The 19,254-nt window shown below is 44.9% G+C and overlaps 2 protein-coding genes across 4 annotated transcripts in view; both read right to left on the bottom strand.

Annotated features, from left to right (window-relative positions):
* Positions 1 to 19,254, bottom strand: part of GGA3 (golgi associated, gamma adaptin ear containing, ARF binding protein 3) — a 271,030-nt gene that overhangs the window by 105,112 nt on the left and 146,664 nt on the right. The window lies entirely within an intron of this gene.
* Positions 1 to 19,254, bottom strand: part of GRB2 (growth factor receptor bound protein 2) — an 88,339-nt gene that overhangs the window by 7,726 nt on the left and 61,359 nt on the right. For all 3 annotated transcript variants that reach the window (XM_050764449.1, XM_050764450.1, XM_050764448.1), the window contains 2 exons: positions 5,571 to 5,668; positions 542 to 664 (listed from right to left, as the gene is read on the bottom strand). In XM_050764449.1, coding sequence (XP_050620406.1) covers positions 542 to 664; positions 5,571 to 5,668 — 221 coding nt within the window. The remainder of the gene's footprint in view (positions 1 to 541; positions 665 to 5,570; positions 5,669 to 19,254) is intronic.

Raw genomic sequence — 19,254 nt, 5'->3', positions numbered from 1 at the left:
TTTCTATTCTCCACAATTCTCCATGGCGACAGAACTTCTTGTCTTCTCCATTCCCTGCTTACCTGCTCCCTTTCACACCTCAACTTTCCACCGGGAAATGCGAGCCCCAAATCCCCTGCAGCAGCCTTCTTAAGTGACTGTGAGGGCTTAGGATGGGGCTGGTGGATTTAAGCCAGGGGATCTGAGCAAGGCAAGCCAAGGCAGCCGACAGGCGCACCACTATTCCATTTGAGAGAACTGCGGGAATCCCTCAGAGGGCAGAAGCTCAGGAGTGCTGGGCACTAGGGAAAACCGGCAGGCTCCAGCTGGCTGCAGGTGTGCTGCTCACCTCCTGAAGGCTGTGTCCACATGGGAATCTACATCCAGTGCTTCTAGAACTCATTTTGAGAGGAGCCAGAAATTAGGATTTTAATGTGAAATGAAGATACTGTTTAGGCTAAGCCTCCACCATTTTGTGTGTAGCCAGGCACCTGACCGATGGCTTCACAATTTGGATCAGTCAGAGACAGGATTCCAGGCAACTGCAGCAGGAAATACTTACTTGACAGAGAGGGAGAAGTCCCCAGGAGCGCTCTCACTCTCTCGGATAAGAAAGGCCCCATCGTGCCGCTGTTTGCTAAGCATTTCTTCTGCCTTGGCTCTGGGGATTTTGCCAAAAAACCACCTAAGGAAGGAAGGCAAGCTGGTCAACATCTGCTTCCCCACAAAGAAACGGGATATCCAGCCTTCGAAATTTGAGTAACACAACACTCCTTGCCAGAGGAAGGGGCCTCCCTCCTCATCCTCCAGCCTCACAGTGCCCAAGATCGACATTGGGTCAGGTCCCCAGAGATGGACCTTCAAAGGTCTTTACCCTACTCCATTTCCCAGAAAGCGACTCACCCCAGGCACTAATCATGGGTCACTCTTTCTATAGAGGAAGACATTTGAAAATGGGTCTTCCAGGTCAAAGCGCCCTGGACTCCCTACTGACTCATGACAAAGGTGTCTGGGGAAAAGCCCAGGCCTTTGGGTTTGGTGTACGGGATGAACTGGCCAAGGAGAGACTGGCCCCTTCCTGCAGCCATGTGATAAGGTCCTGGCTTCACCACAGTGGGACTAAGGGAAAGTGGGGAGGAAAGCTGGAGGGCCAGGAGCTGGAGGCAGGGTTACTTCTGCTAACAGCCCAAAGGCAAAAGGTTCAGACGGTATGAGGGTGCCTCTACCAGTAACTAAGGTCAGCATTCCTCTCAAGGCCTGCCTCTGTGGTCACTGCTCAGAGTTCAGCTTTCAGAAGCCACTAGGAATATTGTAATTTACCATATGTGCAGTAGTTAGCTGCAAAATTCAGATTTTTGAGGCAAGTTGCAGACTCTTTTGTTCCCAATTGCTGATTCACCTTGGCCAGAAGAAAAAGTGGCTAAATTCATGAAAAACTGTGAAGCAACTGGCTGTGGCTTATCAAGAGGAAGAGGAGAGGAACACTTCTACAAGAGCTTAAAGTCAAGCTGCCCAGCTATTTCAAATGAAAACTATAACTAATTAGGAAGGAGAAACTGTGAAAACCATGTTCTCTTAAAATTGTCTTTAGTTATCAATTTTAAAAGCAAGAGTTATAGCAAATAAAGACCTATTTACATGGAAACCGGCATTCATTTAATATGCTAATTTGATATGAAAAGTCCTTTTAATGGACCAGCTAGTCCATTAAAGTTGTAAATCTGACTTATGTATCTTTTATTTATTTATTTTTTTTGAGAAGGAATTTCACTCTGTCGCCCAGGCTGGAGTGCAGTGGCGTGATCTCGGCTCACTACAAGCTCTGCCTCCCGGGTTCATGCCATTCTCCTGTCTCAGCCTCCTAAGCAGCTGAGTAGCTGGGACTATAGGGGCCCGCCACCATGCCCAGCTAATATTTTGTATTTTTAGTAAAGATGGGGTTTCACCATGTTAGCCAGGATGGTCTCGATCTCCTAACCTTGTTGATCCGCCTGCCTTGGCCTCCCAAAGTGCTGGGATTACAACAGGTGTGAGCCACCGCGTCTGGCCGTTTTTTTTTTTTTTTTTTTTTTTTTTTTTTTTTTAGACAGAGTCTCACTCTGTCACCCAGGCTGCAGTGCAGTGGCACGATCTTGGCTAACTGTAACCTTCAACTCCTGGGTTCAAGCAATTCTGCCTCAGCTTCCCCAGTAGCTGGGATTACAGGTGGTTACCACCATGCCCGGCTAATTTTTGTATTTTTAGTAGAGATGGGGTTTCACCATATTGGCCAGGCTGGTCTTGAATTCCCAACCTCAAGATCTGCCTGCCTCGGCCTCCCAACCTGCTAGGATTACAGTCGTGAGCCACTGCGCCCGACTAACTTACATATCTTACTTATAAGCAACCATATTGGAAGATGTCCCTAAAATAATATACTATACTCAAATTCAAACAGAAAGATGTGAACTGCTAGGAAGGATGCATTTAGAAGCCTCCCTTAGTAACTTTGTCCTTGTGTGTGTGTGTCAGCCTCTAGGGACCCTTAGTAACTATGAATAGTCTGACATCTACCTGCTGGAGTCTTTCTCATTTTGCATACTCTACTGCCAGGCTGCTGAGGAGATGGGATAATAGATCCTCCTGCTTCTGCAAATAACTCAAGGCTAGGGCCTGCAGTGCCTGGAAATCAGGCCACACAAGAGAAATCACGTATCACTAGAATAGAATGCTCTCTAAATATAAAAGGACAGGTTGGGTGCCTGTGGCTCACACCTGTAATCCCAACACTTTGGGAGGCTGAGGTGGGGCGAATCACTTGAGGTCAGGAGTTTGAGACCAGCCTGGCCAACATGGTGAAACCCGGTTTCTACCAAAAATAGAAAAATTAGACGGGCACCTGTAATCCCAGCTACTCGGGAGGCTGAGGCAGGAGAATCACTTGAACCTGGGAGGCGGAGGTTGTAGTGAGCCAAGACTGCGCCACTGCACTCCAGCCTGGGCAACAGAGTGAGAGTCTGTCTCAATAAATAAATAAATAAATAAATAGGAGGCTGGGTGCGGTGGCTCATGCCTGCAATTCCAGCACTTTGGGAGGCTGAGGTGGGTGGATCACCTGAGGTCAGGAGTTCGAGACCATCCTTACCAACATGGAGAAACCCCATCTCTATTAAAAAATACAAAACTAGTATGGTGGCACATGCCTGTAATTCCAGCTACTCAGAAGGCAGAGGCAGGAGAATCCCTTGAACCAGGGAGTTGGAGGTTGCAGTGAGCCAAGATCGTGTCACAGCACTCTAGCCTGGCGACAGAGCAAGACTCCGTCTCAAAAAAAAAAAAAAAGATGGGCTTTGGCAGGGTGCAGTGGCTCACATCTGTAATCCCAGCACTTGAGGCCAAGACTTTGAGATCAGCTTGGCCAACACGGTGAAACCCCATTTCTACTAAAAATACAAAAATCTGCTGGGAGTGGAGGCACTCGCCTGTAGTCCCAGCTACTCGGGAGGCTGAGGCATGAGAACCACTTGAACCCAGCAGGCGGAGGTTGTGGTGAGCTGAGATGGTGCCACTGCACTCCAGCCTGCGCGACAGAGCAAGACTCCGTCTCATAAAAAGAACAACAACAACAACAAAAAACAACCAGAAAAAAGTGGGCTTACACAACAGAAATAGCAAGGGCGAGAGCTAAGGGGGTAGGGGGAGAAGGCTAATTTTCCAATATAATTCTTTACTACATCCTATAGGCTCCTATCCATATGCATGTAACGTGAAAAGCACACATTTGGATCCACCCCTCAAGCATATACAACTCACGCTGCAGCACTAATGCCAACAATCATTTTGTGGTCTGTGTCTAATTTGTTAACTTGAATGCTGTATTAATTGACATGGTGTTCCATTTTATGCTTCCCTCTTCCTCCATAACTCCTGCCCCCCAACCCCCCCCAACAAAACCCAAAAAAACCAGGAGGTGGTAGGATGGGGAGAAGGCCTGGTGCGGACCCTGACCCTATACACACAAGCATCCAGTCACAGAGCAGCCCTATACAACAGCAACCGCGTCTGCAAGGCCGCACCCTACACAGGCACAAGCATGCTCTTTGTCAGCAATATGGTAGACCTGAATAAATAAGGGTTTTTCAGTTGCTAGTTGCCTTTTCAGAGCTCAGAGTGGCTAAGCACTGCCCAACCTTTGGCCAGAGTCTGAAAATAACAACACAGCTGAGCCTGTGCTGGATGCTTCTCAATCAATTCTTCTAAAGTTCTTCATAGTGGGGGCAAAAGGTCAAGGCAAGGGAGTGACTGTCCCAGTCAGCCTGGCAGTAACTACAACTTTCCAAGGAAGGTAGCCTTTCCTATCTTTCCTCAATAGTCAGATTTAAATGCCTGTGTTACCCGAAACACTGAAGAAAAATAAGAATTTCGAGCCACAGGCATGTCATAAGAAGTATAGTATGATGTTCTGTTGAATTCCCTTTCAATCTGAACACATGAAAATAAAAGGGAACTGAAGTCGATGTTGTGTTTGGATCTAATGAAGGAGCCAGCAAACAATGGCCTTTGGCCGAAATCTGCCCATAATCTAAGACTGTTTTTAAAATTTCTACTCGATTGTTAAAAGAAAATTTTTACGAGGAATATTTGACAGGATTGTATGCAGCCCACAAAGCCCAAATTACTTGCTATCTGGCTCTTCACAGAAAAAGTTTAGCCAAACCTTGACCTACAGTTTCTTTTCAGGACGACTGAAGGAAACAGAAGTTCATAAATTATGTGACTTATATGGGACCTGGGGAGGATGTGCTGTGATCCAACAGGCCCCTCTCACTCAAGATGCAACAAGCCACCTGAAAGTCTCCGCCACCAGCTGGTGTAAAAGCAAGCGGACAATGTCCAATGGCATTCTAGTCTAAGCGTGGAAAGCCTCGGCTCCCCTGACACACTTGCAAGGCAAGCCAACAACTGCTTCTGTGCTAGCAGCAGGGCCCGTGAATGAGGGGTAGGTGAGGATGGGAGGACAGTGGTCTGCAGGAGCTCCTGGGGTTCCACTATGTTGCGTTATCAATAAAATCGTGGCAGGGGTAGCTTCTGAAAAAAATTAAAAATATTGACTGCTCCCAGCAGCCTGGAGGACAGCCTATTTTGTTCTCTCAGAAGTAGGAACACTAGGATAAACAATTATTGAGAACTATTAGAGGCCAAGCACTGTGCTCTGGGGATACAAAGATATTAAGATACTGTCCCACAGGATTAGCACATATAAACACAAAATCACCTAAGTACCTTTTCCAAAACTCAAAAAAAATGCAGAATTATGAAACATATCTGGCCCTGAGACATGTTGAACAGAAAAAGAATTACGGACCCGCACAACTATTGTTTTATTTTTGAAGATCACGGAAAGCTTTAAATTATCAATCTAAAACATATAATATTATTGACTATTATGTATTATTATATACTGTTAACATGTACGATCAATATCCTTTGTTAATTCCCTAGAAACGTGAATAAAAAGTATGACATCCATCCCAGTGATCTCAGTTTTAAAAAGAGTGTTTGAAACAAGGAGGTGGGTCCAACCCTTGCAAGACTAATGGAACTCAACTCACGGATGTGGTTTCATTTCTATGTAGTTCTTGGGAATGAAGCCGTCTTTTCCATTAAGCTCTGCCTTGTACCAGTTCTGATCACATTCTTCATTCAAAACCTGAAAAGAAATAAGACAACAAAAAACCCCAATCATTTCCTTTTCCCTTTAAAAAGGTAGTTACAATTATGCTGCCTTTTAGGTTTGTGAACGGTTTCATTCAAAGTATTATCAGTTATACGGATATAAGACTCCTTGTAACTTCAAACAACCGGCATTATGTTAAACTCTGTCAAAATGAAACAGAAATTATCTCTGAAAATGAAAAGTCAGGCTCCCAAACATCTGGAATGAAACCCTCAGTAAGGAAGGAGAAAGAAGAATGGCAAGAGTTAGTTTTCTTTCTTTTTTCAGATGGAGTCTCGCTCTGTTGCCCAGGTTGAAGTGCAGTGGCGCGATCTCGGCTCACTGCAACCTCTACCTCCTGGGTTCAGGTGATTCTCCTGCCACAGCCTCCCAATAGCTGGGATTACAGGTGCATGCCACATTGCCCAGCTAATTTTTGTATTTTTAGAAGAGACGGGTGTGGGGAAAAGGAAGAGAGATCAGCCTGTTACTGTGTCTATATAGAAAGAAGTAGACATAAGAGACTCCATTTTGTTCTGTATTTGTGATGCTGTTAATCTGTGACCCTACCCCCAACCTTGTCCTTTGCAAGAGACATGTGTTGCGGTGACTCAAGGTTTAATGGATTTTGGGCTGTGCAGGATGTGTCTTTGTTAAACAAATGCCTGAAGGTAGCTTGCTGGTTAAAAGTTATCACCATTCTCTTAATTTCAACTACCCAGAGACACGTACACGGCCAAAGGTCGCAGGGACCTCTGCCTAGGAAAGCTAGATATTGTCTAAGGTTTCTCCCCATGTGATAGACTGAAAGTATGCTGCTAAAAGGTTTATGGAGATGTTTGCATATGCATCTCAAGGCACAGCATTGTCCTTTGAACTCATTCATGTCACAGAGGTGTTTGTTCATATGTCTTACTGCCGATTTCCTCTTTTTTCTTTGATCCTATTGTCCTGCCACTCCCCTGTCTTTAAGATGGTAAAGATAATTATCAATAAATACTAAGGGAACTCAGAGACCGGGGCCGGCGTGGGTCCTCTGTAAGCTGAGCGCCGGTCCCCTGGGCCCCGCTTTTCTTTCTCTATACTTTGTCTCTGTGTCTTATTTCTTTTCTCAAGTCTCTCGTTCCACCTTACGAGAAACACCCACAGGTGTGGAGGGGCAGGCCACCCCTTCAGATGGGGTTTCACCATGTTGGCCAGGTTGGTCTTGAACTCCTGGCCTCAGGTGATCTGACCACCTTGGCCTCTCAAACTGCTGGGATTACAGGTGTGAGCCACTGTGCCCGGCCAGTTTTTTTGTTTTGTTTGTTTTTTCTAAGAGAGAAACCTGGAGAGGAGGTTCTGGAAAATGGCAAACACAAAGGAGAATAAGGGAGCCTGACGAAGACAAAGTCTGCTCTCTGGGAGAGACAGGTGACACAGTAGAACTGAGCATCTACAGAACCTTTTATTAGACTCCTCTAGAGATCTTCCAACCGACCTCCAGAATCTACAGTGATAAAGTCCTGATCCCCTCATGGCTTCTCTTGGTTACTGCAAGTATGGGTCACCACCAAACAGCTCCACAACACTGCTGCTTCTGAGGACAACCATATGCCCTCGTATGGGACAACTATTTTAAGGAAAAAGCATGGCAAATCCTACTCAGTTCAATAACCCAAATGCCACACTGTATTAAAGTCAGATAGTGCTGAATGTATATCAACCAGCACAATTCAGGCAAACGCCTTGGAAATCCTGTAACTGAACCACTGCATTCTACAGATGTAAAAAAACAGACCAATGGCCACCCCAGGTTATGAGGTAGTGACCCCAGAGAGCTAACATCACGTCCAGACTTTCGTATTCCCAATGACCGTTCTCTCCAATGCTGCCTCTCGAATTGCACAGATAGGCCAGGCCATGACACTGTAATGTGTACAGTAATACAGTAGTCCTCCGCCTGTAATCCCAGCACTTTGGGAGGCCGAGGCGGGCGGATCACAAGGTCAGGAGATCGAGACCACGGTGAAACCCCGTCTCTACTAAAAATACAAAAAATTAGCCGGGCGCGGTGGCGGGCGCCTGTAGTCCCAGCTACTCAGGAGGCTGAGGCAGGAGAATGGCGTAAACCCAGGAGGCGGAGCTTGCAGTGAGCCGAGATCGCGCCACTGCACTCCAGCCTGGGCAACAGCGTGAGACTCCGTCTCAAAAAAAAAACAAAAAAAAAAAAAAACAAAAAAAAAAATACAGTAGTCCTCCTTATCATGATGGACACGTTTCAAGACCTCCAGTGGGTGCCTGAAACCATGGATAGTACAGGACTCTAGATATGCTATGCTTTTTCCTACACTATACACATACCTATAAGTTTATTATTATTTTTTAGATTTTTAGATTTATTTATTTATTTTGCCCAGGCTATTCTTGAACTCCTATACTCAAGGGATTCTCCTGCCTCAGCCTCCCAAAGTGCTAGAATTACAGGTGTAAGCCACCATGCCAGTCCTACCTATAATTAATCCTGGCAGTCTGGAAGGCTAAGGTGGGAAGACTGCTTTAGCCCAGGAGTTTGGGACCAGCCTGGGCAACATAGTGAAACCCTGTCTTTATATTTAAAAAGTGTAAAAGAAAAGTTGTAACAATATACTGTAATAAAAATTTATGTGAATGTGTTCTCTCTCAAAATATCTTTTTTTCTGCTTTTGAGTCAGGGTCTTGCTCTGCTGCCCACGCTGGAGTACAGTGGCCCCATCACAGCTCATGGCATCTCAATTTCCTGGGTTCAAGCGATCCTCCCATCTCAGCCTCCTGAGTACCTGGGACTACAGGCACTTGCCATGTTGCCCAGGCTGGTCTTGAACTCCTGGGTTCAAGTATCCTCCTGCTTCAGCTTACCTAAGTGTTGAAATTACAGGTGTGAGCCGCTGCGCTTGGCCGAAATATATTATATATATGTTGGACTGCAACTGGCCGCAGGTAAGGGGGGACTAGTATATACAGCGCAGAACAGAATCAGGTACAGTGTGAAAGCCACCCTATGAATTCTAGACTTACAACGAAAGGCAAAGGGCGGAAGGCATAAGGTTGGTAAAAGATAAAACAGAAATGTGAATACAACCCCAAAATGGTGGGCCCAGGAAAATGTTGGCTAGTACAGTGGTAATCTACACTACATAACAAAGTTCTGAGAGGAAACTGGTAAAATTCTTTACAAAACGATTTATTCAAGATGTTGAACAATGAATGCTGTACTCAGAGCCAATTAGAAGCTGGATTGCTCTAAAGTGAGTGCTGTCTGTGTACTGCCATTCAAAGTGAGATGCAATAGAAAGGGTAGATAAGAATGACAGATAATCAACAACTGGCCAGGCTGCCTTAATGACTACTCTAGGCTAATTTCTTTCTTAATAGAGGGTATGCCCTGCAGAGCTTTGCAATGCTGGTGCTTATCTGCTATGCTTGCCAAACTCTGGCTGCAGGTGCCAGACACTGGGTTTCAATGCTTAGGATAAGGTGGTAAATCCTGCAAGAGCTAATAAATATGTGTAGCAAACTCTCAAAAAAATTAGCTACTGGTAAATCCCAGCGTATTCAAAGTTTCCAAGAGTCACACACACATTAAGAGTATTGATGAAAATCTTTTAGTCGTCATTTCATTTCTCTTAAATTACATTAAACACTGGAATGAGATAAAACAATATATGCAAGATACACTCATAATTTTAAAATCTTCATTTTAAAACCACTGCATTGCGCTGCGGCCAGCAATGGTGCTGCATTGATAGACAATTATAAAGTACACACCAAGGACAAGTTTGAGGAGGGAAAGTGCGCTTCAATCCTGCCAGGCCACCACCACCTGCCCCTGTACTGGCAGCACAGAAAACTCTGAATAGCCTTTGAGAAAAGGAGCTACTTTAAAAGTTATTTAAGGCCAGGATTCTGTGATCTACCAAAAATAAGGTCTAGAAGGAAAATGTGGTCTAATAATGATCTTATAAAGCATCATCCTATAGTAATAATAAAAACCCCACAGGCTTATAAACAATATTTATTATTTCATTTCAGAGACAGAGTTTCACTATGTTGCTCAGGCTGGAGTAGCTGGGACTACAGGTGCGTGCAACCATACCAGCTATGAGGAGTTTTTGAAAATGTCTTAACTCCTGAAATGGTGAGGTATGTCTACTTTTACTGTATACACTTGTTCTTGGAAGACAGACGAGAGTCAGACTGACAAAGAGCTGCTTGTAACCTATTTGTGCATCAAAACAGAACAAAGTAATCATTAGAAAGGGACACTTTCGGTTTGTGACCAATAACTTTGCAGAAAAAGCTAACTATTTACCTGCCAGGAGTTCATAGAGCTACACTGTCTTCTTGTCACCTTCACCAAGACAGAGGCAAATCTCCCTAAAAAGTGTCCCCTCCCCCAATAAACACAACTCCAGGGCAACTCCCAGATTTGACATCAACTTAGAACTATGGCTGTCTACAGAATAAAAATTATTACTTGGTGTTTAGTATGTTTTTCTCCCCCAGAAAGCAGGAAAACATGGAATTAATGTTTTTAAAAATGTAATTTTTTTTTTTTTTTTGAGAGAGTCTTGCTCTGTTGCTCTGTCACCCAGGCTGGAGTGGAGTGGCATGATCTCAGCTCACTGCAACCTCCACCTCCCGGGTTCAAGCGATTCAAGGGCCTCAGCCTCCCAAGCAGCTGGGATTACAGGTGTGCGCCACCATACCCAGCTAATTTTTGTATTTCTAGTAGAGACAAGGTTTCACCATGTTGGCCAGGCTGGTCTCAAACTCCTGGCCTCAGGTGATCTGCCCACCTTGGCCTCCCAAAGTGCTGGGATTATAGAAAGGAGCCACCGTGCTTGGCCACAAATAATTTTTAAAGGCCTACTCAGACTCCTGAGCATGAGCAAGCTGCTCCCATCACCGTGTCTTCACTTGCTTATTCACTCCCTCTGCACAAATCCATGGGTGAGTTCACAAAAAAAGTTTCCTTCAGCTTTAAAATCTCTAAGGAATGTTTTTAGCTACTACCCCACAGCTGCATTTTCTATTCCAACCCCCATATTCCCTCGAGTTATGACTTTGTAGCCACACAAGACACTTTGGTTTAACGGAAGCAGATTGATCAAGAGATGAGATTATGAAAGTAGGAAGAGACAAGTTTCAGTGAAGAGAGTTCTTTTTTTTGCAAAGAGACTGAAAATAATGTTAAGAGCCCAAATCAGGAAGAAATTTAAGAGATGAGGAATGAGGTGAGCTTTCTACAGAGGAATTAAAAATATACAAGTCCTTTCTGTGCTGATAACACTCACGCAAACGGTCAACGTTCCTACAACTCGCTGGACTCTCCGTAAGAAGTGTGGCAAGCACCAACCCCACGAAGTGACACAGTACAAGAGGGGCAAGGATTCTCTGTATGCCCAGGGAAAGCGGCGTTATGACAGGAAGCAGAGTGGCTACGGTGGGCAGACTAAGCTGATTTTCCGGAAAAAGGCTGAAACCACAAAGACTGTGCTAAGGCTTGAGTGCGTTGAGCCCAACTGCAGATCTAAGAGAATGCTGGCTATTAAAAGATGCAAGCATTTTGAACTGGGAGAAGATAAGAAGAGAAAGGGCCAAGTGATCCAGTTCTAAGTGTAATCTTTTGTTTTATTATGAAGACAATAAAATCGAGTTTATGTTCACTTCAAAAAAAATATATATATATGTACAAGTCAATGGAAGGGGACATGAAGGAACTCCGGAGGTGCTGTTTATCTCACATTTCCTGACCTGGGTGTGTTTTGTTTGTGAAAATTCACTTAACTATAATGATATATAAATTTTTCTTTTCCTTTTTTTTTTTTTTTTTTTTTTTTTTTGAGACGGAGTTTTGCTCTTGTTACCCAGGCTGGAGTGCAATGGCGCCATCTCAGCTCACTGCCATCTCTGCTTCCTGGGTTCAAGTAATTCTCGTGCCTCAGCCTCCCAAGTAGCTAGGATTACAGGCGCCAGCTACCACACGTGGCTAATGTTTTTGTATTTTTAGTAGAAATGGAGTTTTGCCATATTGGCCAGGGTGGTCTCAAACTCCTGACCTCAAGGGATCCACCCACCTCGGCCTCCCAAAGTGTTGGAATTACAGGCGTCAGCCACAGCACCCGGTCCTTGCAATTAATTTTCTATACAAATTATAGAAAAAGGTGTCATTTAGAAAAATGGCAAGTATTTTGTTTATAGATTGCTGCATTTTGAAATAAGGGGGTATTTTCTAGCCTGAACATATTCAGTCATCTGAAAATGAATAAAAAATAGAAATCTTTTTTTTTTTTTTTTTTTTTTTTGAGACGGAGTCTCGCTCTGTCGCCCAGACTGGAGTGCAGTGGCCGGATCTCAGCTCACTGCAAGCTCCGCCTCCTGGGTTTACGCTATTCTCCTGCCTCAGCCTCCCGAGTAGCTGGGACTACAGGCGCCAGCCACCTCGCCCGGCTAGTTTTTTGTATTTTTTAGTAGAGACGGGGTTTCACCGTGTTAGCCAGGATGGTCTCGATCTCCTGACCTCGTGATCCGCCCATCTCGGCCTCCCAAAGTGCTGGGATTACAGGCTTGAGCCACCGCGCCCGGCCGAAATCATTTCTTTTTTTAAAGAAATAAGCTGTACATTTATGGTCCCATCAAGCCTTTCAACAAGCACTCCAGTTGCAACAGCTTGCAGAAAGTTCAACATTTCTTCAGGGAAAAATTATTCAAAGTTTTATCAATCTGTGAAGCAATTTGTGTGAGAGCATTTGTGCATGAATGATGGGAAGAATTACATTTTCAAGCTCTTAACATGTAAAAAACCAAAAACACTATTTATAGCTGGTCCCTGCAGTGCAGAAATTCAACATAAGCCAGTGCGGTGTCCCCAGTTATTCAAAGAACCCAGGTAAAACTAGTCTAACTCCTGAGTATCACTCAGTCAATCCCAAAGGAGCAATACTGAAATTCTGCTATGACTTGAAGACAAATTTCAAGAATTCTAGTGGTATCTACTACATAATTTCAAGTTCCTAGAAAAGAGAAAACACACATGCACGCATGCTTTTAAAAGACTTTAACCCCTAGGAACAAATTCTAAGGGCCCTGGCGGGGGTAACAGTACTGGGAAGCCACTCAAAGTCAGTTCTCTTCAGGTGCCTGATTACATATTTTATTAGAAGCTATTAGAATGCTCTTCAACTTCCCTTAGTATGGCTAACTGACTCAGTTTCAAGCTATAGTGATTCATTACTAACACTTTAAATAAGTGCTTTACAATCACCACCTCCATCTGTTACAGTTTTTCTGCAACATGAAAAACATCTTGGCAATGCTGCCTGCTATGCTGTGTGCCAAATCATGAAAAACACCCACAGTGCAGATAAACTATTAAGAATTTTAGTGATGAGATAACCAGCAAAGGTAGTTCAATAATTAAGGTTCCCAGTCCCACAGAGAGCTTGAATTGCTCACCCAGGAACACAGAGAGAACAGTTCTCACATTTGCCGAGCAGATCAGTCTCCATTTGGAATGACTGCAACTACAGCAAGGCCACGGCTCAACAAAAATCTGAAAAGCATCTTCGCCAACCAGGCCAGGTGATAGGTACTTGACTTTTAACAACCAGAAAGTTGAGAAGAAATGAAATGCATTTATGAAGTTTTAAAACTCTCCTGGCCAGGCGCGGTGCCTCACGCCTGTAATCCCAGCACTTTGGGAGGCTGAGGCGAGTGGATCACCTGAGGTCAGGAGTTTGAGATCAGCCTGGCCAACATGGTGAAACCCCGTCTCTAGTAAAAATATAAAAAATCTGCTGGGTGTGGTGGTGGGCGCCTGTAATCCCAGCTACTCAGGAGGCTGAGGCAGGAGAATCGCTTGAAGCCAGGAGGCACAGGTTGCAGTGAACTGAGATCATGCCATTGCACTCCAGCCTGGGTGACAGAGTGACTCCATTAAAAAAAAAAAAAAATCACAAACGAAAAACAAAGGGTATTTGTTAGTCAAGTACACCTCCTGACCCCTGGTGATGGAATGATGAGAGGTTCTGACTTAGCACCTTTTAAACGTTTTTAAAGGAAAGGAAGAAAAAAGAGGGGAGGAGGAAGGAAAGACAGGCAAGAGGACAAAGTCCCCAAACTCCAACTTTCCATGGTAAAAATCATTCATTACTTTATACTTCCCTCTGCCTACGAAGGAAGGAGTCATGCCCCATGAATACTGCTTTCTTTCCAACTGCCACCTTTCTGAAAAGTAGCTGCTCAAAGTGAGGATCAGTGTGAAAGGGGAACATCGGCGAGTCAGGAGATGGGAACCCACCAAATGTCCAGGCAACAAGGCTTAAGTGCCCCCAAAGTTAACCACTGCCATTTTTCTGTTAAAAAGCCTTAAGTATCCTTCTACAAGTGCAAATATAGCCTGGCATTCCGGTTTTCATAATTTGGCCATCACCAACTATCTGCTCTGATCATCCATTGCTTCTCCAAATGAGCCCTGTCGTGCAGTCAGCTAGTCAACTCACCGACCTCTAAACACACTGTACTCCTCCCCACCGCTTGTCTGTACTTTTCCTTGTCTATTGAAATCTTTCAAAATTCAGTTCAGAGCTTACAACCACCCTGGTCACGTTTCTCTCTGCTTCAATCTTATAGTATTTAATGGAGGATTACTGTCAACAATATAATCCCCTAATGGTATCTCGTCTATCACTATTTTGTACCATGTGCTGCTATGACTTGGCCCCCTCCCAAACTAACCCGCAAGCAGTGAAGCTGGCTCCATATCCAGTTCTCATTTGTCTTCCTCACAGCTCTTAGTATGGTATCTAGCATATTTTGGGGAACTGACTTACATGTGGGGGCTTTGTTCTAAATGTTCTAAGTAATACGTTCAGGGCCCTAGAGCAAGCTGGGTCTACAATAATTTATACATTCTCTCTCTACCTTTTTAATAAAAACTTGAGACGAGGGTCTTGATATGATGCCAGGCTGTTTTCCAATTCCTAGGCTCAAGCGATCCTCCCACCTCAGCCTCCCAAAGTGCTGGGAATACAGGAATGAGCCACCATGCCCAGTCAATTTGTACATTCTTGGTGATAAACAAGAACCTCTTAAATAGATCCTAGAAAGACTGATTGTCATGAGTTTGTTGATCCAAGCAAGGAGAGGTAAAGGAGGTAACAGAATTAGACAATCAGTCTTCCTGTAACTTAAGCACCCTGCCTAAAGGCTATGTGGAGTACCTTTCCACAAGGCCACCTACTTCTTTGTCTAAGATAAAAAGATGTAGGCCGGGGTGTGGTGGCTCACACCTGTAATTTCAGCACTCCAGGAAGCCAAGGTGGGAGGACGTCTTGAGCCTCGGAGTTTGAGTCCAGCTTAGAGGGTACAGGGAGACCCTGTTTCTACAAAATATTAAACAATTAGGCTGGCATGGTGGTGTACACCTGTAGTCCCAACTACTCAGGAGGTGGAGGTGGGAGGATTGCTTGAGCCTGGGAGGTCCAGGCCTGCAGTGAGCTGTGATTGCACCACTGTACTCTAGCTGGGGTGACAGAGAGAAACCTTGTCTCAAAAAAAAAAAAAAAAAAAGGTATAAGCTTGGGAAGGAGTGGGGGTGGGTGGAGAGAGAAGGGAACTTTCAGTATGACAGGGATAAAGGGGGCTGGACTAGGGAGAGAGGAGGTGTAAGTGTTTCTACACATGTCCTACTAATCCCTCTCAGGATGGGGCGCTTCCTGGCAATGTGATGTCTAATTCTGATTTGGTCTGCCTGTCTGACTTGTCACAGACTTTTGCAGGGTGGTAATTTTAATAGCTACAACTCTTCCAGCAAAATTTGTATGAAACAGTCTGGAAGACCTTGGACTTTTTGATTCACCCACTGACCAGCAACTAGGTTGATGGAGAAAAACGATCACATTAACAGACCAGGACTATTCATGCATTAAAAAAATTTCTTCATAATGTTCACACGTTAGAAGATGAACAATTAAGACGACTAACCAAATTACAAGATATTTCTTTCTCTGAGAAATATTTTAGTTCAAAAGATAATTAGGTTATACTCATCAACCTCTTCAGCTGACCTCTTATCATCAAGAGAAATTGCTCATTTTTAACAAAACAGGAAGGTAGTTCACACTTATGTGATATTACTCCACCCAGATAAATCTGGAGGCAGCGAAACCTAAACGCATAGACAATACCCCAAAATAAACTTCTACCGAAGGGGTACAAAAAGTTTCCATTCAAAATAACTGTTTTGCGTTTTGTCACACGTGCAAGTCCTATTTGGTGGAGCTGAAATGCTTTTGGAATGTCAGAATTTCAACTGCAGGAGTAGGGAGAAGAAAGGAGAGGAAGGGAGGGGGTAGAAAGAGACCTACGTAGACACACAGAGATCCAGAGGTTTCAAGAAAAATCTGTGTATTTGAAAAATTCAACAATCATATGATGACCTGTACTAGACAAAGACCAAGCTCTGAGCTCGGTGAACTGAGGATAAAATGGACACCCCTCCCAAGGAGCTCAGGAACTAGAAAGTTGCCAGGCACATCACAGTGTGATGGATGTCAGGAACGGGGAGTTATGGGTACTATGGCAGGCATCAATTCAACAGAAAATAGCTGACTTCCAAACACCAAACACGATGACTTAACTCCAGTTTAGGTGGTATCAGGAAAACATGCCAGATGAACTGTGAACTTGGTTATTCCCTGTCTGCATCTTTAGCTCTGCTTAGTCTGTTTGGATTATGAGTAGAAGGAACACGGCAGACTCTGCAACTTGCAAACAGAGGGATAGATTGTTCTCTTGGCCAGATTTGGCTGCTATTAACTAAAAGACTGGGCCGGGCGCGGTGGCTCAAGCCTGTAATCCCAGCACTTTGGGAGGCCGAGACGGGCGGATCACGAGGTCAGGAGATCGAGACCATCCTGGCTAACACGGTGAAACCCCGTCTCTACTAAAAAATACAAAAAACTAGCCGGGCGAGGTGGCGGGCGCCTGTAGTCCCAGCTACTCGGGAGGCTGAGGCAGGAGAATGGCGTAAACCCAGGAGGCGGAGCTTGCAGTGAGCTGAGATCCGGCCACTGCACTCCAGCCTGGGCGGCAGAGCGAGACTCCGTCTCAAAAAAAAAAAAAAAAAAAAAAAACAAAACTAAAAGACTGGTTAAGCTTCTTTTAGCTTAAAAGTAAAATCTTTACTAATGGTATCAGAACTTCTAACTGGAAATAACCCAAATAATCTCAACTGTAGCTGATTTTTTTTTTTTTTCCCGGACAGTCTTGCTTTCGTTGCCTAGGCTGGAGTGCAATGGCGCGATCTCGGCTCATTGCAACCTCCACCTCCCGGGTTCAAGCGATTTTCCTGCCTCAACCTCCTGAGTAGCTGGGATTACAGATGCCTGCCACCAAGCTGGCTAATTTCTATATTTTCAGTACAGACAGGATTTCACCAAGTTGGCCAGGCTGATGTCGAACTCCTGAGTTCAAGTGACCTGCCTGCCTCGGCCTCCCAAAGTGCTGGGATTTACAGGTGTTGAGCCACCGCGTGCGCGCCCGGCCTCAACTGTAGCTAATTCTTTACTTCAATGACAAATATTTAGCAAGTGTCCTTTTCATCCTTTCATTAAAACAGAAGAAGGTTTTTAATCTTACATGAAATCCTACACTCCTCTCTTCAAAAAAATAAAACACAAAGCCCCCAGCCTGGGGCAGCAGCCATTACTCATGTTTTGTGATGCTAACAGACAAACCACTCCTGTGTATCAGTACCACCCTCTAAGGTCTCTACTCACATCCCACTGCCTCAGCATAAAGCAGAAAACAGGAGCTCAGACCTCCACCCTGAAAATTAATGACAACAGAGTTTGTTTAATTCCACGTAAGACTTTACGATTCAAGAGGTCAATGAAAGGACTGATCGATTTACAGTCGTTCTGTGACTCAAGAGCCACCTCAGAGGATGTTACTGAAAGAAGAAAAAGCAACGTTGGTCACAGAGCTATTCACCAACATGTGCATAAGGATAGACTGAAAAACTCAAGGCTGGGGTCCTTCCACCAGGACGCCGTTAATTTCCAACTCAAAAAGTTAGTTCCAAATGCATTTTCTACTTCTGAAGCAGTTAATCTAGTTCCAAATCGGGAAAGGCTTGCTATAATCACATGACAGACGAAGAGGAACTGGGGTAGAGTGGTGAGTCCCCACCCCACCCCCACCCTCAGGGTGGAGGCGAATGCAGAGAGTTCAACAGGTAATGACAATACAAACGGCAAATGTGGATTCCAGCCAGTGGACAGGGTCAGGGAGCAGAAAACACAGGGACCTAAACTAGTTTGGGGGTGGGGGCTGTCAGAGAAAGCCTCCCCAAGCCAGTGACATTTGAAGGGAGATCAAAGGCTCTCCTGTGGGTGGTCTGGCAGAAGACCACAGTATGCAAATTAAGAAGCTCAAGCTTATATGTTACAATCATCAGAAGTCACTGAGAGTGACATTCAGGTTTGCATTTTTCTTTTTTTTTTTTTTGTTGAGACAGAGTCTCGCTTTGTCACCCAGGCTGGATCTCAAGTTCACTGCAAGCTCCGCCTCCCGGGTTTTGCGCCATTCTCCTGCCTCAGCCTCCCGAGTAGCTGGGACTACAGGCGCCCGCCACCTCGCCCGGCTAGTTTTTTGTATTTTTTTTTTTAGTAGAGACGGGGTTTCACCGTATTAGCCAGGATGGTCTCGATCTCCTAACCTCGTGATCCGCCCGTCTCGGCCTCCCAAAGTGCTGGGATTACAGGCTTGAGCCACCGCGCCCGGCCAGGTTTGCATTTTTCAAAAGCTCTTCTGCTGACTGTGAGATGAACTGCAAGGAGGTACAGGTGGGTGGGGCAGTGAGGTAAAGAGGAGAGAGTCGAGGTATTTCTGGAGGTAGAATCAAAAGGACTTGGTGATGAGATGCTGCTCAGTGGTCTTCCTCTCGGTTACTGATTTTTTTTTTCTTTCTGAAAAGTGTTTTAGAAAAACTGCTATATTGGCTGGGCACAGTGGCTGATGCCTGTAATCCCAGCACTTTGGGAGGCCAAGGCGGGCAGATCAGTTGAGGTCAGGAGTTCAAGACCCGCCTGACCAACATGGTGAAACCCTGTCTCTACTACAAAATACAAAAAATCATCCGGGCATGGTGGCGGGCGCCTGTGGTCCCAGATACTCGGGAGGCTGAGGCAGGAGAATCGCTTGAATCTGGGAGGCAGAAGTTGCAGTGAGCCAAGACTGCGTCACTGCATTCCAGCCTGGGTGGTAGAGTGAGACTCGTCTCCAAAAAACAAAGACAGGTATCAATCTTGTGCTGGTATCCTCCATCTGTCTCTCCAGATCCAGCTGACAACTTGCTTTTCTTCCTTTTTTTTTGAGACAGAGTCGCACTCTTCGCCCAGGCAGGAGTGCAGTGGTGCAATCTTGGCTCACTGCAACCTCCACCTCCCAGGTTCAAGTGATTCCCCTGCCTTAGCCTCCCAAGTAGCTGGGATGACCATACCTGGCTAATTTTTGCATTTTTTAGTAGAGACGGGGTTTCACCATGTTGGCCAGGC

This window comes from Macaca thibetana, chromosome 16 (assembly GCF_024542745.1).
Source record: "Macaca thibetana thibetana isolate TM-01 chromosome 16, ASM2454274v1, whole genome shotgun sequence".
Lineage (NCBI taxonomy): Eukaryota > Metazoa > Chordata > Mammalia > Primates > Cercopithecidae > Macaca > Macaca thibetana.
This window is presented reverse-complemented; position numbering and strand designations above follow the sequence as displayed.